Source organism: Melospiza georgiana, chromosome 5 (genome assembly GCF_028018845.1).
Source record: "Melospiza georgiana isolate bMelGeo1 chromosome 5, bMelGeo1.pri, whole genome shotgun sequence".
NCBI classification, from domain to species: domain Eukaryota; kingdom Metazoa; phylum Chordata; class Aves; order Passeriformes; family Passerellidae; genus Melospiza; species Melospiza georgiana.
This window is the reverse complement of record NC_080434.1, coordinates 18,550,777-18,568,346: the sequence shown is the minus strand read 5'-3', so window position 1 is coordinate 18,568,346 and position 17,570 is coordinate 18,550,777. Positions and strand designations below refer to the sequence as shown.

Below are 17,570 nucleotides of genomic sequence, written 5' to 3'. Positions count from 1 at the left end.
AAGGCTTTCCACATAGATCTCAAAGTGCTGTAGTACATTTCCATTGAAAATGGCTCAACCATCTGCTGGCTGATAGTCTTAATAATTTTCAAATTATCATAAAAATTTATTGTAACTTTAAGGAGAGACACCTTCATGGGATTGCTTCTTCTAAAATCTCTTGATATTCTCATTGTGAAGTTTCAGCTTGCATCTGCAGTGCAGTGCAGACCTCACTCTGTTTCCCATATGACAGAGAGGCCATTTCCTGTCTGTTGGCAGTGTGGGGTGTACTAAACGTGGTGTTTGTTCTGTTTATTTGTCAGTAAATGGTCTCTGTGACGTTTGTGTCGTGCTGTTCTCGTACTATGTTGTGCTGTGTCCCTAGGGTCTGCCAGGCTTCCCCACAGTTGCTGCTCTGCACAGTAATCAGATCCTCACCGTCAAGGTTTGTGGCTGACATGTCCCTGTTCAGTCAGGTCTCTCTGTATCAGCATAAAAGTGCACATGAAAAATTGTTTTTAGCATGAAATACCAGTGAATTCTTATGGTGGATCTAAGCCAATCCTCAGTGCCTTTGCATTGATCTAAGTACTCCTGATGCAGAGCGTGGAATCAAATCTATAGCTGTGCACCCCTGGAAATGCTTACATTCCCCATGGTCTTGGTCAGGATTTTATTTTCAGATGAATTTTTCCTGTGCTGCTTTCCTGAGGCATACATGAGTGTAGAAAATGTCAGTGAACTCTGTACTGGTTACACATGGAGATAGATATTTGTGTTAGATATCAGAGGTTTAATCTTTACATCCAAATTTTTTCAAAGTGGATTTTCAAATTAAGCAGGAAACAATCTGGTCAAGCTGGACCTTCAGACCTTATAGAAATAACACCATTCTTCATGGCACACTATGCTGGTTAGAAAATCTGACTGAAAGTTGAACTGGTGCTTTGTCTCTAGAAGCTTTGCTGAAAGAACAATATATAAAAATACTGATTTTTACAGCCTGGGTAATGAAAAAAATTAATACAAATGCAGAATTCTCATGCAAAATCTGGGGAGAAAACAGTTATGCATTTAGGTCACTGTATATGGTTTAAATCATAGCAGTATGTCCTGTACAATAGAGGTATTCTTTTTCCAAAATAAAATGCACAGTTTCTTTCAGGCAGAAGCACCAGTTCATATTATAACAGCTATTACAAATCTAATGAATATGTCTTTATTTCTTTCTCGGGCCTTCTGATGTCTATTCTTCAATTCTCTCATCTCTGATCTTCAACCTTTGACCTCACCTGCCTGATCAGATGGTGTTTCCTAAAATCAATCATGGGTTTCTCTCTGCTGATCAGCAGCTCATTAAACGCCGCCTCATTAAGGTAGTGCTTCATCTCACTGGAGTCTGGTTCTTCTTTACATTCAGTTTGCTCTTTGCTGTTCCTTTTTGTCAGATGCCTTCTTAAAGCAGGTTGTTCACTTAAAAATGCTTTGAAATGAAGCAACTGTTAATGGTATTAACAGATAAAAGACTATGGGTGGCTTTGCTAAGTGAGCCGCGTTTGCCGGCCGCTTTTTTCCAGCAGTTTGCAGTGATATGCTGGAAATAACTAAAGCACCATTTTGGGGTGTCTTTTCTTTTTTAGAGGGGAAGGTAACATGTTTTGACGACTCTCTTGAAAATTGACTTTAGCAAATTAATAGGTAAAAATGAAGAGAGTTAGCTAATTGTCACTATAAAACAGCCTCCCAAAACAGATGGGAAATTATGTACAACTCCATCAAGAAGCAGTTATTTTCCATGCTCAGTTTTGTAATCTCTCCATGTATCATTCATGGGCTTGGAAAATTGCTGTGCAAATCTGTATATTCTCAGATGCAACTTTTCTTTTTCGCCTCAGCTTTGTTATGATTATGCAAATCATGAAGCAAACAGATGCTTATCAAAAACAGTCACTTGCTCTGGAGAACTAGATGAGTAAAATATTTCAAGACCATCCCAAATTTTGGCATATGTGCTGTGGTAAAACAAGCAGTTTAGAATCTGAACCTTCTGCTCTGTGGCTGATTGCACTGGACCTGTACAAACTGTTGGTCTTCAAGGCAAAGTGCTGTTTCTGCCATAAGCAGTGAAGAAGACACTGTCCAGTTCATGGCAGCTTCTTCCAGCCTGTCTGGCACTCTTTATGGGTGAATTGATATGTTTTTTTATGTAGTTGATGCCTCTAAAGCCAATTTTGTGATGAGTTTTTATTGGTTTAGGGGGACCAAGGACAAGCTGGACCCCCTGGACCTCCAGGGCCACCAGGACCCAGAGGTCCCCCAGGAGACACCGGCAAAGATGGTCCTCGTGGGATGCCCGGCTTAACGGTGAGTTACTCTGCTGCTGCTTTGGTGTGCACATTTCTCTCAAGTGTTTGCCAGCAGGGTGTCAAAGACATTTTCTGAGGTCAGATTGGCAAGTAAGACATGTGGAAGCTGAACCACAGGCAAGTTTCAGGGTGTACCTGAAGTCCCACACACACAGAGCAAGTGTATAGCAGGGCCAGAAGTACCGCCAAGGTTCCTTGCCTCCCACCCCTGGCAGTTTCCCTACACTTTCTAAGGTTTCTCAGTCACTCACTGATGTTTAATAGCTGTGTGAGGAGAGTCTGCCCCTTTCCACGAGTAATAAATGTTTCTATTCAAACTTCAAGATAAAACTGAATTTGAGGCCTCATAGCATAGCTTGACTTCTCACTTCTTAATGGTTTTACCTCAAAAGTCATGGAATAAAGTAATAAACTGCTAAAGCTGCCCAGGGTATAACGAAATTGGGAGTTAAATTCTGCCATTTTTAAACAAAAAGAACAGTACCATTTTCTTTGGCTCAACCACCATATTTCATTAGGACAAGCAGCAGATACCAGTAAATGGTGTATTGTTTGTTTTAGGCATGGGATGAATCCCACACTTTTAAAACAGATGTCTAAACACATGATTTTTTAGAAAAGTATGTGTTTGATTTTAGTTTCACATTTTGTGGCCTCCTTACTTCTTTCAGAGGAATAAAAATTATCACTTTTCAACATGAATGGCACTGTGTAATCAGTGTGGAAATGGAATCACAAGCAAGAGAGAGATATGAAAAATAACATGGCACATGCACAGGTGCACACACATGTTCACATCCATGAAAAGTGAAGATTGTGGCCAGGAAGGCACATGGGGAACCAGCGAGGACCAGCACTGGAAACAGAAACTGGTTTCTTGACAAAAAAGCATCACTTGTTACACGGGGCCAGGACACCATAAATTTTTCCTGCAAGGCCTTTTTTAGCTAAAACTGAGAAAGAAAATACCTACACTCCTGTTCTAAACCTGTTCAGATATTAGCTGTCTAAATGTAATATAGCATGATAATAGTAAGATGCTGCTAAAATTTCCATGAAAATCCAGCAAAGCTGGCCAGTTGAGACATCTAGGACTCTAGAGCTGCTGCTGCTGTTGTTGTTTTGGCTTGACTGTTTTACCACTCCTGCCCTCATAAGTTCTAGCTCAAGGTTATGACATGACATTAGAAGTCTAGTTCTCATGATGCTTTACTTGGGCAACCTTCCCATTTCTTGTTAGTCCTGTGGCACATCAGGCTTTGGGCCTCTTCTAGGTCTCCCTTGTGTTCATTTATTGTGGTTAAATGGACTGTAGTCAGCAGAGTTGGTGCTGGTTTGATCTAGTAAGGGCAAGACTGAAACCAGAATCCCTTTCTGACTGCAGTGATGGTGTTTTAATAGTTCACACACATAGATGGGGCTGGCAGAATCAGCTGGCCTTGCTGGTTACAGTGTGGCTGCATGTGGCTTTGTGCTTTTAGCGAAGGAGTCATTAGTGTTTCTCATAACAGGAGAGTCATACATTTTATGCAATGAGGTCATTTCATTTTATAATAGTTCTGTAGTGATTTTGACTTTAGATGGCAAGAGAGAGTTTCTTTTTATAGTTTTTAAGCTGTGGCTATCTTAAGCCCTATAACATTATGGAAAATCAGTTCATAGTGCTGCTTTAGAATCAGATACAAACAAGCACTCAGGTAAAAAACATCCAGTTTGCTGCCCCTTGCTACTGGTCTGTACCCTCAGGTTAATGTTCCTGGTCCTCAGAATGCTTGTTCCTCCATGACTGTGTGAAACACACAAATAGGAGAGCTGTAAAGGGAGAACTTAGCTGAGAGGGAAGGACAGCTTTGTCTTTGAGGTAAAGACTTGTGTGGACCTGGTGAGCTGAAAATAGCAGCTGCACTGTGCTATGAGCTGGGGGCTTGCAGCATCACACAGATATAGGAGGGTCTCCTTCTAGTGACCAGTGACCATTAGGCAGACATTGCCTCTTTTGTAGGATTAGACAAAGCAGGGCTTCTCTTCCAGCCTGTCCTTCTCAAGGAAGAAGGTTTACAATTGCCACAGCTGTAAGATGGTGTTTTGGGGCAGCGGCTGGCCAGGAACATGTGCCTCCATGGCTTCTTGCTCCCAGCCATCCTTGGTGTGCTTGCAGATGCTGCCTGTGTGCTTCTGAGTGCAATGCATGCATAGCCAGAGAAGCAGCTCTGATTCTTTTCAGTTGCCAGGAACAACGACATCAGAACAGCTCTCATCAATTTTATGACAGGCTTTCTTTTATGACAAAGCTGCTAAAGAGGACCCTGGAGCTGTGCTGATATGATAGTGCATGGACTGCCCTGTGCTCAGTTGGGTTTTCAAGGGAGTGATGTACAAACCAGACCACTAAAATTATAGGAGCTCTGGGTTTTTTGGATGGGTTTTTTTAGCCCATATTGTATGACTGATATGTTTTACTGTATATGTGTTCATATGGGAAGAAAGGGGAGAATATAAATTCTGACTGTATGCAGAGTTGTGCCCACAGAAAGAGAATACACTGGGGAAATGATGGGTTACCATTTTGAAAGCCAGTCCAGGTATTTAACAGCTGAGTAATTATTTCATGGCTTCAGAATACCAATATTCATGGTTTTATGGAACATGGTAATTGACAACAGTAAGTTCTGCCTGCTGACTGAAGTGATGATACAGACCAGTAATCTTGGAATATATAAATTGTGGGATACAGCACATATGTGAAAATAACCTTTCTCTGTGTCCTTTAACATAGTGGAATGGAATACTATGTTTAGAACCAAGGGACAGAGTCAGAACAACAAATTGACTCTTGACTTGAGAACTATACCACACTACATGATTGTGAAGTAGTACTTCTTGAGATGTCCGTGATTTGAACTACCAGGTTAAAAAGAAAAAAAAATTAATAAGTTTAATGTCTAGTTAGCTGCCATACCTGTATTAAGATTGAAATTTTAAAGATATTTTGTATTACTAGATAGAAAATTGGATTCAAGATGTGTTGCTGAAATAATTCACTCTTTTTTTTTTATTTGAAGGGTGAGCCAGGAAAACCAGGAGAACAAGGATTGACAGTAAGTATCCTTCCAGTTTTCTAAGAAAGTACAACATGACATATATCTTTTAAAATGAGAAATTCCAAAAAGCTTTATGGCTGTGTATTTCCCGACCTTCCTTTGTCACAGGCTATTTGAGGCCTTATTTGTGAAGAAAACAGAAGAAAGGAAATGTCCTCTGTTTAAATATGGTCATCTTTTACATAAGGCCAACTTCTTTAAGCTCGGAGAAGCACAAGGAAATAAAACAGCTGAGGGCACAATAAAACAAAAAAGAACCAAGCCAGGGTTTCCCACTTCCTGGCCCCCTCTTCACACTGGCTCTGAAGCTGAGTTGTTTATACCTTGAGACCATTGAGCAGCACCGGAACCATCTGCATGTTTTACAGGCCAAAATTCAGGCAGTCTCTGTGGCAAAGGGCTCTGGACCTTTGCCTGACAGAACAGTGAAGAGGCAACAGTGAAACTGTCAGAAAGTTTTTCTGTTCTGAGGTTCCTTTTTTTTTCCTCTGTGTGTCAAATACTTCCGATTCATTTGGAATTAAATTGAAGCTCCACTGGTTGTAAATCAGCTTTAGCCACAGGTTAAGGCATCATAAGTTTCTGCCTGTCACATATTCCCAGAATGGTGGAACGTGCAATGCTTCTTCTCCCTTAAGATCTCTCTAAACACGGTCGGTTTTATTTTTATGAGAGATGACAGATTGTAGCTCAGGGCATGTGGTTTTGATTCCTGAGTGCTTCTGAGGAGGAGGATTATCAGTAATAATCAGCTCAACAATCAGTGCAGATATGATTGCTGTCTGAATTTGTGAAAATTTAAACAGGTGTGATGATATTTTACCTTGACAAATTGAAAAACATTTTCAATTGACAAAAGCCAGTATCTTTTGAAAGAAAAAAAATGAAGATTCTGAGACTTGGGACTATCTGCTGTGATCAGGTAGTTGAAGTTCTGTCCTTTTTCTTTTTGCTGTAATGGTTTATTAATTTTAAGATCAAAGCCTCCCAAAGGTACAACTTCATGTTAGTAGCCTGCTGCTGGGCTCTTTTTTACTCTGTTCTTTTGGTTTCTGAGTGCCTGTGAAGAATACATACAATAGCTAAGAACAGAACATTTTGGTTTGTTTTCATGTATTTGGAACATTCTCCAATTTGACCTCTGGACAGAACTCACTCAAGTTCTGCAAAAGTGTCCTTCTATTGAACACCAGATCTGCAGAGTCACAGGATCTTTGATGGCTTTTAATCCACCACCTTTTAGTCCCAATGTTCAGAGCATTCCCACTGCTCTAACGTAACCATCTGCGTATAAGAACTAAAAAATACTACTACTCTGTTTCTCTAAATGCAGATATGTTTAGATAAGAAGAAAAGGTGTTTAAAAATCAAATCAGCAAGCTTGAGTTGGAGGAAGATCCCAGATTATACAAATTTCCAGCTCCAAATGTCTGGTTCAAAAGTCAGTCTGACAGTTTAAATGTTAGGTTATGTACAGATCAAGTAGAGAGCATCAGAGTGTCAGGGAGGTAATTAGTTTCTTTTTATTCTTCTTGGTGCTTCTGACATACTCTTTATGGCAGTACAGATTTGCAGACTTCTCTCTCTGTGGAAAATGTTGCAATTATTCAGGGACTGTTCAGCTGTTTCTGACAACTTCCGTCATGCATTTCATGTTATTTCCATATTGGAAATTCAGATACTGCTCCAGGAATAGCTGATTTCCCAACAGGTATGTTAAAATATTGCAGTGCTAGAAAAAATAGTATATTATGTGGTGAGGAGCACAGGCCTTTTTCTGCCTGAGGTTTTTTTGGTGCATTTTTCACCTATTATCTTTTCAAAGTAAAGGAAAACGGGGATCTCTGCCCAGAGAAGCTTCTGTGTTACTTCTGCAGGAATTATTTTGTAAGGACTTGCCTCTGTTTCACCCCAAGAGTCTCCAGTCAGAGTTAGCTTCCTGTTTTTCTTCTTGATGAAATTGAAGCTCAGAATTCAATGAGATCCAAAAAGTACTACCAGTCCTGTCTCCCAGAAGTCAGTATGTTGGAGTGTGCTGTGGTTTCCTGCTTGCCCACCTGTCCAAGGCCCTTTTCAGTAAGAAGCAATTACTGTGGCATATATTCTGATTCTTCCTCCAAGATAGAGGTGGGATGCTGCCAAGAAGAGCACTAAATGCTGGAAGGGGATCCATACAGTTTGGGTGACATGCTGAAGGTTGGGAAGATGAAGGCTATTTGTGGCCTATAGGGTCACACTCTCTGAGGCTTTAAATCTCATGCTGCTGTTCAAGTTAAGGATAGCAGCAAGCCTGACCTCTGGATTATAATGATGGGGACAGAACATTTTCCTCTTTCAAAAGCATTTTTTACACCTGTATTTGGTAGCAAGCCTTGGTATTTCTAGATGAATGTACATGATATTGATAGAGCTGGCAAATTTAGTGTGAACCAACAATGGCATAGCTTGAAATTACTTAGTTTTCTATTTGCTCACAAAAGAAGGGGAATAAATTTCTTGAAGAGTCCAAGATGTTGCACCAGAAATAGGTAGCAGTGTTTTCCAGCTTGTTCCTTAGGATGTACCATGACCCTGTGACACACACTTACAGGTAACCAGGGCAACCAGGAAGCCTCAGCTGAAATGCAAAGAGCAGATTTATTTCATCACCTTGCTGACAACACCGGGCAGTGGAGACACACTCAGACCCAGCTCTGTTAGGCTCAGCTCACCCTAGTGCACAGAAAGGATGGGGTGGGGCTGCTGCTGGCCCCAATATATCAGAGGTTTCCTGCAGGAGCAGATTATCACAAGACTGTGCTTCTATGCTCACTCCTTCTCCCAGCAGAAAGAGGGCTCAAGCATGTCTGTGATAGGGTGTTGTCTCCACACAGGAATTCTGCTTCTCAAAACAGGCAGAGGATGAACAACAGCATACATAATAACTGGAGTTTCCCCACACCAAAATGCTTAGTGTTCCCAGCTGCAAGGTCACTTTGAGTGAAATTATTTCAGCCTTAACATATCTTGTGGGTTTAACCCTTTCCTCCCAACACCTGCAACAATGTGTACCTTGATTTACAGAAAGTTGAAATTATTTTGATGCATTTGGAATTCTGGAAATGTTCATGTTCTTCTTTCAATGAAACACAAAATCCAGTGACTCTTGTGAAAAGATGGCAATTTGCTGCAACTGAGAATCTGCTGCCATGTTTTTCTTCTGATTTAATGAAGTTCTGTGTCCGTAAATAAAAAAGAAAAATGATGTTTCAGAGGGATGTTTTGAGAGAGGGCAATAATAACTTTTCTCCCTCTCAGACGAGAGTTTTGCTTTCACCATATACAGAGAATGACAGTGTTGGAGTTCTCTGACATGAATTCTGCTTTGGCTTGAGAGAGTTCATCTTTGAGACAAGGAATGGCCTTTCTTTTTCCCTATTTCCATTGTAAAAAAGAAAAGTGTGAGTTATGGCATAGTGGTGGGACAATTTAGGATGTGGGAGATGCTGTTGTTTCTTAAAGGAGTCTCTGTTAAAAATCATTTCAGGTTGTTCTAGTGCCAACATGCTTCTTTTGCTGGTCTGTCCTTGCAGTTGAGATGTTTGGGAGAACTCTTTGCAAGGGTTTTTGACTCTGTAAGTTGCTGTGTCAGGAAGAATATGTTTGCTTTTTGAGCCAAGAAATTTCAGTTTCTTTTTAGGTGAGATGGAGGTTTAAGTTATAAAGATGTAACTGCATGCCTCTTTAATGTTAGAAGAGAATGAAAGAATGACTTGCAGTTTAAATCTTTGTCTGGTTTCCATGACATTGGAAAGCCCTGCAGATGTGCTTTCTTCAAGAGCTGAAGGTATCATTGCTCTGTGCAGAAAGGATTAAGAGAATTCAGGGGGAGGCCAAGCAGTGGGGTGACCAAAGGGATTAAGTTTTGAAATATTATGTGGAACTAGAAAAATGTGTGCTACTCAAGAGAGAAGGGCAGTAGTTTCTGCAGGTTTTCAACCTTTTCAGTTAAAGTTGTGTCCTGCCTCTCATAATTCATCCTGCTTTCCCTGCCATTTGTCTGCAGTTCTTGGTGATAAGGACTCTTAAGTGCCATGCAAGAGTTTTTCCAGTTTATTTTCTCATTTTCGGAGTGAATAATAGATGGGTTTGTGATTCCTTTCTACCCAAGAGTTAGGATTTCTGGTTGTAGACTATTCATGAGAAGTTAGAGTCAGTGATGGAAAATATTAAAGGCTGACACTGGCACATGGGCATGTTCAGGTTCATAAACTGCAGTGGGATAGAAGGTGTGCATGGGATGGTTTTGTTCCTAATTTCCATTCAGGATATCTTTTTTGTGCTTTTATGTATACAGTATTTTAAACTAGTTCCTATTACTAAAAATCTGGAATATTAAAGTATGCTATGTTTTCAGCTCCTTTTTTCAAAAGTAAATTTAAACATGTTTAGTGTACAACCACATTCGTCGGTGAAAGAAAACCTCAGTGTATTATTTTCTTCCCCAAAGTGGGCCTTAAAGACATATAAGTAATTTTGCATATGTTTTACATGAACAGAACACTCCAGAATAACCAGAGAACTCAGGTAAAGGTGCCTTTTTGCAAAAGAAATCTATACTATGATTATTAACCCAAATGCAAAATCCCTCTGCTTTAAGATACATTGTTTTCCAAAGTAGTACTTTTGTGCTTACACAGACTTGCTGGGCATCTGTTCAAGAAAGTAAAACATAATGCTTTCACTGGTTATTCATAAAAAGGAGGATGTTCTTCCAAAGCATATAGCCATATTTGTGTAAGACAGTGGAAAAGTATAACCTTGCAGTTAAGTCTGTAGAATATCACATCTTTAAAATGAATTAATACAATTTTTCATCTTAGGTTAAAATGAACTCTCGGGGACCAGGCAGATTGTCTGGGAAGTTGTGCTGGTTTCAATCCAGCCTTTCAGGCCAATGGTCAAGGCCAGATTCTCAGCTGCTGGGAATCTTCATAGCTCCTCTGGGAAGCTGCTAATTGTGATTTTGTTTTCAATGGCCAGAGTTCTGTAGGCGCCTTCTTTGTTTTATTCTGGTAGCATGTTCATAGTAAATTTTATAAGGTGTTGTTCTTAAGCTGTTTAGCTGCAAAAGTTTATGAGAACTAGCAGATGAAATGGAAATTCTCAGCCTGTGCTTTTCACAGCAACTATTCCTTTTTTGCACCAGTACAGTTGCACTGGACTTAACTTGCTGGAGATCTCAGGGAAGACAGTCAGGCATTTTGTAACTTCTGCACTTTGGTAATGGCTGGCACAACAATGACTAGAAGAATGAAGATAAGAAGCTCTTTTTGAGCACTAACTAACAGCAGCACTTTTCATCAATTAAGGCAGATAGCGTGGGAGGGGGTCGCTCCTTTTTAAGAAGTTATAAGAATTTTTTCATCAAAGTAATCTCTTTTCTTAAATGATCATTCTTATATCTAGGTGATGCATCGATGTTACAGTACTGAACATTTCAATACTAGCATTCTAGAAACTGTAATCTTTATGAAACACTCCTCAACCATGCAGGTACATATTTTCAGAGTTTTACACAAAGGAAATGGGATCCAGGCACAGACTCCACTGAAATGCAGATTAGTGCTTTGTACGAAACATGTGCTTTGTCTTCATGTATATTTGCTAGTTCAGGTTTCCATTTTCAGTTCTTTTTGCCATTAGACTGGTGAGAAATTGGTTTGTGGGGAAAAGGAAGGGATCATCCCCTCTATTTGGCACTGGTGAGGCCACACCCAGAATGCTGTGTCCAGTTCTGGGCCAGTCACTCCAGGAAGGACATTGAGGGAATATAAAGTGTTCAGAGAAGGGCAGTGGAGCTGCTGAAGGGTCTGGGGCTCAGGTCCTGTGAGGAGCAGCTGAAGGAGCTGGGGCTGTTTTGCCTGGAGAAAAGGAGGCTTATTGGGGGACTTTCTTGTTGTCTCCAGCTACCTGAAAAGGAGGCTGCAGCCAGGTGGGTTTGATCTCTTCTCCCGAGAAACAAGTGATAGGACAAAAGGAAAGTGCCTCAAGTTGCATTAGTGGAGGTTTAGATTGGCTATTATGAAAAATTTCTTTGTGGAAAGAGTTGTCCAGCATTGGACCAGGCTGCCCAGGGAAGTGGCTGAATCACCACCCCGGAGTTATTTAGGATGTGCAGATGTGGCAGTCAGAGACATGGCTTTGTGGTGGACTTGGCAGTGTTAGGTGAACACTTGGGCTCAATGATCTCACACATATTTTCCAATCGAAACAGTTCCATGATTCTGTTCTAAATGTTTAATGATTCTTACAGGCAGCAAAGAGAAAATCTCTGTTCTCAGCAACAGTCCTGGAACTTCTTTTGTTTCATAGAAATACAGACACAATACTTCCCAGAGGTGTTCTGGTTGCAAAGAGCTTTTACTTTCATAGAAGGTATGGAAGTAAAAAAAATTCTTCTGGTTGTTTTGTTGCTCTTCTGTTCTGGTTTTTGGGGTTTTCTTGTTTGCAAGGCTTTGGAATAAGAGAGTTTTTGTATGACAGTGTATTGCACCATTGTGACCTATTTTGCTGTATAACTTATTCAGTGTACAGAACCATTTATGTTTTCATTATGTTTTTGTTAGGCATTTTCATTTGGTGTTTGTGCTCATTGTCCATGAACTCTAACACCTTGTAAAACAAATCATTATTCCTACCCCAGACCTGCAAATTGAAAATGCCCCAACTTTTTAATTCATTACATTTCTTTAAACATTAAGCAACGGAGTCTCTAGAAATTGAATACAAAAGGTTGCTAATGTATCACACCCTGAATTGCTCTCTCTCTCTCTCTCTTTGAAACTGCAGCTTTAACCTTTACAGGACAGAATTTTCTTATTTTCCAGCTTGCTAAAACATAGGGAACATGTGAAGCATAGAAAGAAAATATAACTCTAACATTAGAAAGGAGGTGTAGTAAGAATGCTGGATCCCAAACTTTGTTTTACTACACATGGATAAATCTTTTCAGTTGGGTTTGATTTTAGAGGGGGTGAGGATGGGTTGGGGTTTGTTTTCTTGTTTGTAGGGGTTTTTGTTAATTTTTAGTGTATTTTTCGTGGGGTTTTTTTTGTTTTAATTTGTCCTGAATAGTTACTTGTTAAGGACCAACTGAAATGTCCAGCTTCATTCAATTATTTCTATAATGCATAGACTTGACATGCTACAATCTCTGGAGCTTTGGTTTGATTTCCAAAAACAGTGATTGAAGAATGGCAGGTCACAATGGAAATATTTTACCTTTTAAAAAACCACAATTGCATAGAAGACTTTTGTGCACATTTGTATTTATCCTTAGTTACCCGTTTTCCAAATGTTTAGATATTATCAATAATTCTCATTCTCCAGAGAAACACAGAGGGCAGTTGAATTTCTTTGGAGAAACACACCTCACTTTTCATCGTCCTACTGTAGAGTTACGCGAACGAGAACCAAATTCAGTGAAGCCCTGCAATGGGTTGTCACAGCTGCCTAGCTGGTTTACTCAATTGGACATGATGGCAAAGGGCTCTTCTGAAATCTTCATGATGGTTGAAAAAGCAAGAACTATATTTTATTTTTATTATATTTAGTTATCTTCCTATTCTGGGCTATTCAAGATTTCTTGCAACCAAAATTTTCAGCCTTCTCAATTGCAGTTCCTCTGTGAATATGTGTCAATTTGAGGAAAAGTGACATAATCCTAGAAAATGCTGAGCAGTCACTTCATCTGAACCATTTTCACAAAGTTTCTTTGGAATTCTTGAAGCCTAAATGCTCTTTATTAAAAGAGCTTTTTGACACGAATTGCCAGTGGTTTAGGAGTTGATTCTGAGCATCCCATTGTGGAAACTCTGGCAGCTTTCAATAATGCAGGCAAAAGTCCAATATTTGCTATCAACATAATCTGTCATTGATCAATGACAGGTATCATATATATGTATATGTAGTTAGGAGGTGAAAGAATTCTGTTCTTCTGGGCTTGTTTTGTTTTCTTGATCAGCCAGTGGTTGTAAAGGGCTGTGTGGTTCTGCTTTGCCTCCTTCATGCACCAGATCTGTTGGTGGCAGAGGGGCACTATGTTACATGCGGTGTAGCTGGAGCCTGCAGCTGGTGGGGATTCCAGCAGGTTCTCTGTGTTTGTGTGGGGTCAGTGCAGAGCCAAGGCTTGGGGGCAGTGAGGTGGGGACCTGTGGCAGCAGCTCTGCACTGCCTGCCAGCACCCAGGGGCAGAATATCTGTCCAGGGGGAAGCTTGGCTGAGCCTGTATTTGCAAAGTATCCCTTTGGATGTGCTGGAGCAAACAGCAGGGCTGGGATATTGCTGCAGCTGTTACGGAGCACAGAGCAGCTGAAGGAAAACGGAGAAAACCATAAAAACAAAGCATCCTGAGGAATTGCTTGGAAATATTCACATATTTCTTGCCTTCTGCTTCTGTCTCCAGACCTACATAGAGATTCTGATTGCTGGTCTTACTGTCTGTTCATCAAATGGGTACCACATGCTGCTCCCCAGTTCAGTAGAGTAATATGGGGAGAAAATCCACATGTTCATATGGAATTTTCTACATTCGTTCTTCTAAAAGCTGTCACTTATTCCTCTGGAAATAAGCCAAAGCACCTTGTTGGTTTTTGGTTTGGTTTTCTGTTTTGTTTTTGGTTTTTTATTTTAGATTTTTTAAAATTTTATTCTTTTATTTTTTTTTCTTTCTACCATATTTTATTTACTTGCTTGTTTCTATCTCTCCAGTGTCATTCTGTGCGTTGATCAGAGATTTTAGGTAATTCTAGAAAAATAAGCACCGTTCTGAGGTGTTCTACAGGCTTTTTTGTTTTGTTTTGCTTTAAAAAGTTTTCTGTTAGTAACCTAATTTCACATTTTCAGTTGAATGACTGCTGGCTTGTATGGGGGAGGGGTGAGAGCTGTCAGTGAATGAGCTGTTAAGTTTCCAATGGCTTTGAGCTTCTTTCCCAATGCTAGAGAGCAGTGCTTTAAAGAAAAATTGTTTCCATTCAGGTGTGTTTTGCAGTCAGAACATTCTAAGGATAAGAAGGACTTGTTATCCTATGTAAATTGTAAAGTGTACCAATTTAGGTAAGCTTTTATTTGAAATTGTTTTTTTCAGTCAATACCATACAATAGGTAGTTGTGCTGTTGGAGACTGTTGGTGTCATCAAGTGGCTCAGTGGCTGTGAAACACCAGGGCTGCTTCCAGTCTGAGTAAAGGCTTAAGTACCAGAAATGGAAAACTTCTAATTGCATAAGATATTTATTAAGTATCTGTTGCATCTTTTCTCTGAATTATTCATTTTAAAGTCATCATAAGAGCAAGACTAGGCTACTATGTAAATATTTTCATATTCAATAACTCATCTGGAGAAGCTGGAATGATGTCAGGGATGAAGGGGAAATTCTGGGAAAAAATGTTTTCTGCAATGTCTTGAATTATATCCATCCCTGACAGCTGACAGCTGCAAGCACCAGGCAGAAAGTCCAACAGAGAGTACATTTAACAGGTTGCTTTGGGGCTAATATTAGTAAGTGAATTATCATTTTTCCTTCATACAGTGGTATTGTATTAAGGGATCCCAAATGGTAATTTAATATAGCTGAGGGTCTTTAGAAGGTTTTAATAGCTTCTTAAGTAGCTAGAAACTGATATATCCATCCCTTGGACATAAAAATAGCTGGTATGAGCTATGATGGAGGTCTTCAGTTGTTCTGTATTCACTTTGGCCTACTGATGGCAGGATTTTTCCCAAGACCTGAAATAACCCTGAAATGTAGCACGTTAGTTTACAACAAGTCAACAGACAACTGATGCCCAGGATGTAGACATTTGGAGCCTGCTTTGATACCATTGCTGTAGGGAAAGCATTAGTTTGAGCATTAATTCTTGGCATTTTTAAAATGCTAGACAAATTTGTGTCTTTCTTACAAAAGAAAAGGACGGCGTCAGGCCCTTGAAGAAAGGGAAGAACACTGTTTGTGGACTTGTTGTTCTATTTGTGGTTCCTTGCCCAGCAGATCACTCACTCTCAAGCACTTACTAAAAAGAAGACTTGATTTAATCAGCAGGTTTTGTGGAACACTGTGAGCTGGGGACATTTTTCTCCATCTGGAAAAGCAGATGCTCACTATATTAATTGCTCTGATCATCACCAGTGCTGAGTGCTGAGGTACTTCTGCTTTCTTTTGAAGGCAAGGGATTAAAGGTGGGTTTCCTTTATCAGAATCTGTCTCTGCAGTCTAAAGGAGATGCTCACAATACCTTTCTTCTGTTAAAACAATCAGGCAAAACTTTCAAGAAGGCGCATTCATCTATGCTTTTGCAAGACTTGATACCAAACCTTAGACATACCATTTAAAACTGCAAGGCTTTCATCCATGTCAGTGAATGCAGCGCTCAGAATTACCACCAGTGGAGCTTTTCCTTGTTAGCAGTTTAAAATCACATCAGAGCAATGTTCCGTCTACTGACAGTGGAGGATTCTGCCTAACTTCACACTAATTTAAGAATAAAATCAGAATCACATTTTGTGGCAAAAATACTTTTGTTTTCCTGAATAATTAAAGTTCTGGTATCGATCAGTTCTTCCTTTATTCTTTCTCACATCAGAAGGATTTGAATTCCCCAGTTTTTGTGCTGGGCTTTGCACTTTCATGGACTATGAATTCACTTTGCTTGGTACACCACCAGCACCCACAGTTTGCACCAGTGCCTGTAGTAGGAACCTGAGGAAAAAATTGCACAGAACTCTATTGGATGTGGTCTGTCTGTTACCAAAACAGACTGCCAAAGTATCCTGGATGTGGCTGGTTGCTCTATTTCTCTCTGTTTCCCCTCTCCACTGTGGCCACCTGGGTACTTCAGAGGCACCAGTTGAGAAATGGGTCCTCTTAATATCAACAAGACTTTGACTCCTGTATGACATTAAGGAAAGTTAAGCTTTCCTGAGCTGAGATATCTCTTCCTGCCTTCTCAGGTCATGGGGACAAAATGGTAGTTCTTTGCTTCCCAAGAGCATTCTTAACGATTTCTGAAGCTAAAGATTTTTCTCTTAACTTGGAAATGATGGCACACATGACAAGTTGGGTATAACACAGTCATGTGTGGTGATACTTAGAAGGTGAGAAGATTTTGAGGTTTATGCCTCTCCCCATTGCAAAAATGGTTGTTTGCATAAACCTTGTTTTTATGCTGACAAGCTGATATGCTGTTACTGTGAACACACAACTGGCTGTTGGCTGATATAAAAGAGAAAAACCACAGCCATCTTAATACTGGGAGATTTGTCAGTATTGGAAGAAACAGATGGCTTGGAAGAGAAAATATTAGAAGGGGGAAAATTTGAGTATTCTTGGTAGTAGTTAGTTCAGTTCCAAAAGTGAAGAAGAAAGATTCATTGTGCGTTTTGAGCATAAACTCCTACTTTTCTTTGATTTATAAAATATCAGCTGGTTTCAGTCCAGTATCAGAGTGCTTACACAATAAGACAGTCTTAATTAGTCATTTCAGTTTAAATTGGCTGGAGTTTTGATATTAATTGAATTGTTTTCCCTTTGCAGGGACCTCAGGGGCCTCCAGGACAAAAGGTACAGTATAAACAACAATGCTGTGAAAGTGATTATTCCTCCCGTGCCAAATTGCATGCAGAAAAGGTGAATGGAATAAGCTACTGTACACTGCATTGAATCAATTAGCTTAGGTTCTGAATTTTGCTTTTGCAAAATGGAGCCATATAATGTGAGACACAAGATTTCTCATTTCCCCCATCATATGAAGTTCAAGCAATGCAGAGCAGACTGTTTCAATCTGTCTGCTTAACTTTCAGGTGAAAAGGTCACTATAATTTTCTCATTCATAGACTGGTACGATTAGGAAACCAATGTTAAAGCGTTGTGAAAGGTGGGGAGATAAAGTTTCTGATTAAATGCATGTCTCTACTCAAGTAGATCAGTGCCATATGACTAAAGAATTGACCAGCAGAAACAAAGGGCGTAGGTGTTGCTGATAAATAGCGCTTGCTCGGTGGTATTCAGGTGGTCTGCCGGTGTCTTCCTGTTCCTCTGGTAACCCGAGACCTGCCTTCCTGGGAATGCCTTCAGCCTTATTTAC

The 17,570-nt window shown here is 39.9% G+C and overlaps 1 protein-coding gene across 1 annotated transcript in view; it reads left to right on the top strand.

The window, feature by feature from the left end:
- The window catches only part of COL25A1 (collagen type XXV alpha 1 chain), a 281,924-nt gene that overhangs the window by 205,234 nt on the left and 59,120 nt on the right, over window positions 1–17,570 (top strand). The window contains 4 exon segments of the mRNA XM_058024669.1: window positions 368–427; window positions 2,239–2,346; window positions 5,411–5,446; window positions 17,021–17,047. Coding sequence (XP_057880652.1) covers window positions 368–427; window positions 2,239–2,346; window positions 5,411–5,446; window positions 17,021–17,047 — 231 coding nt within the window.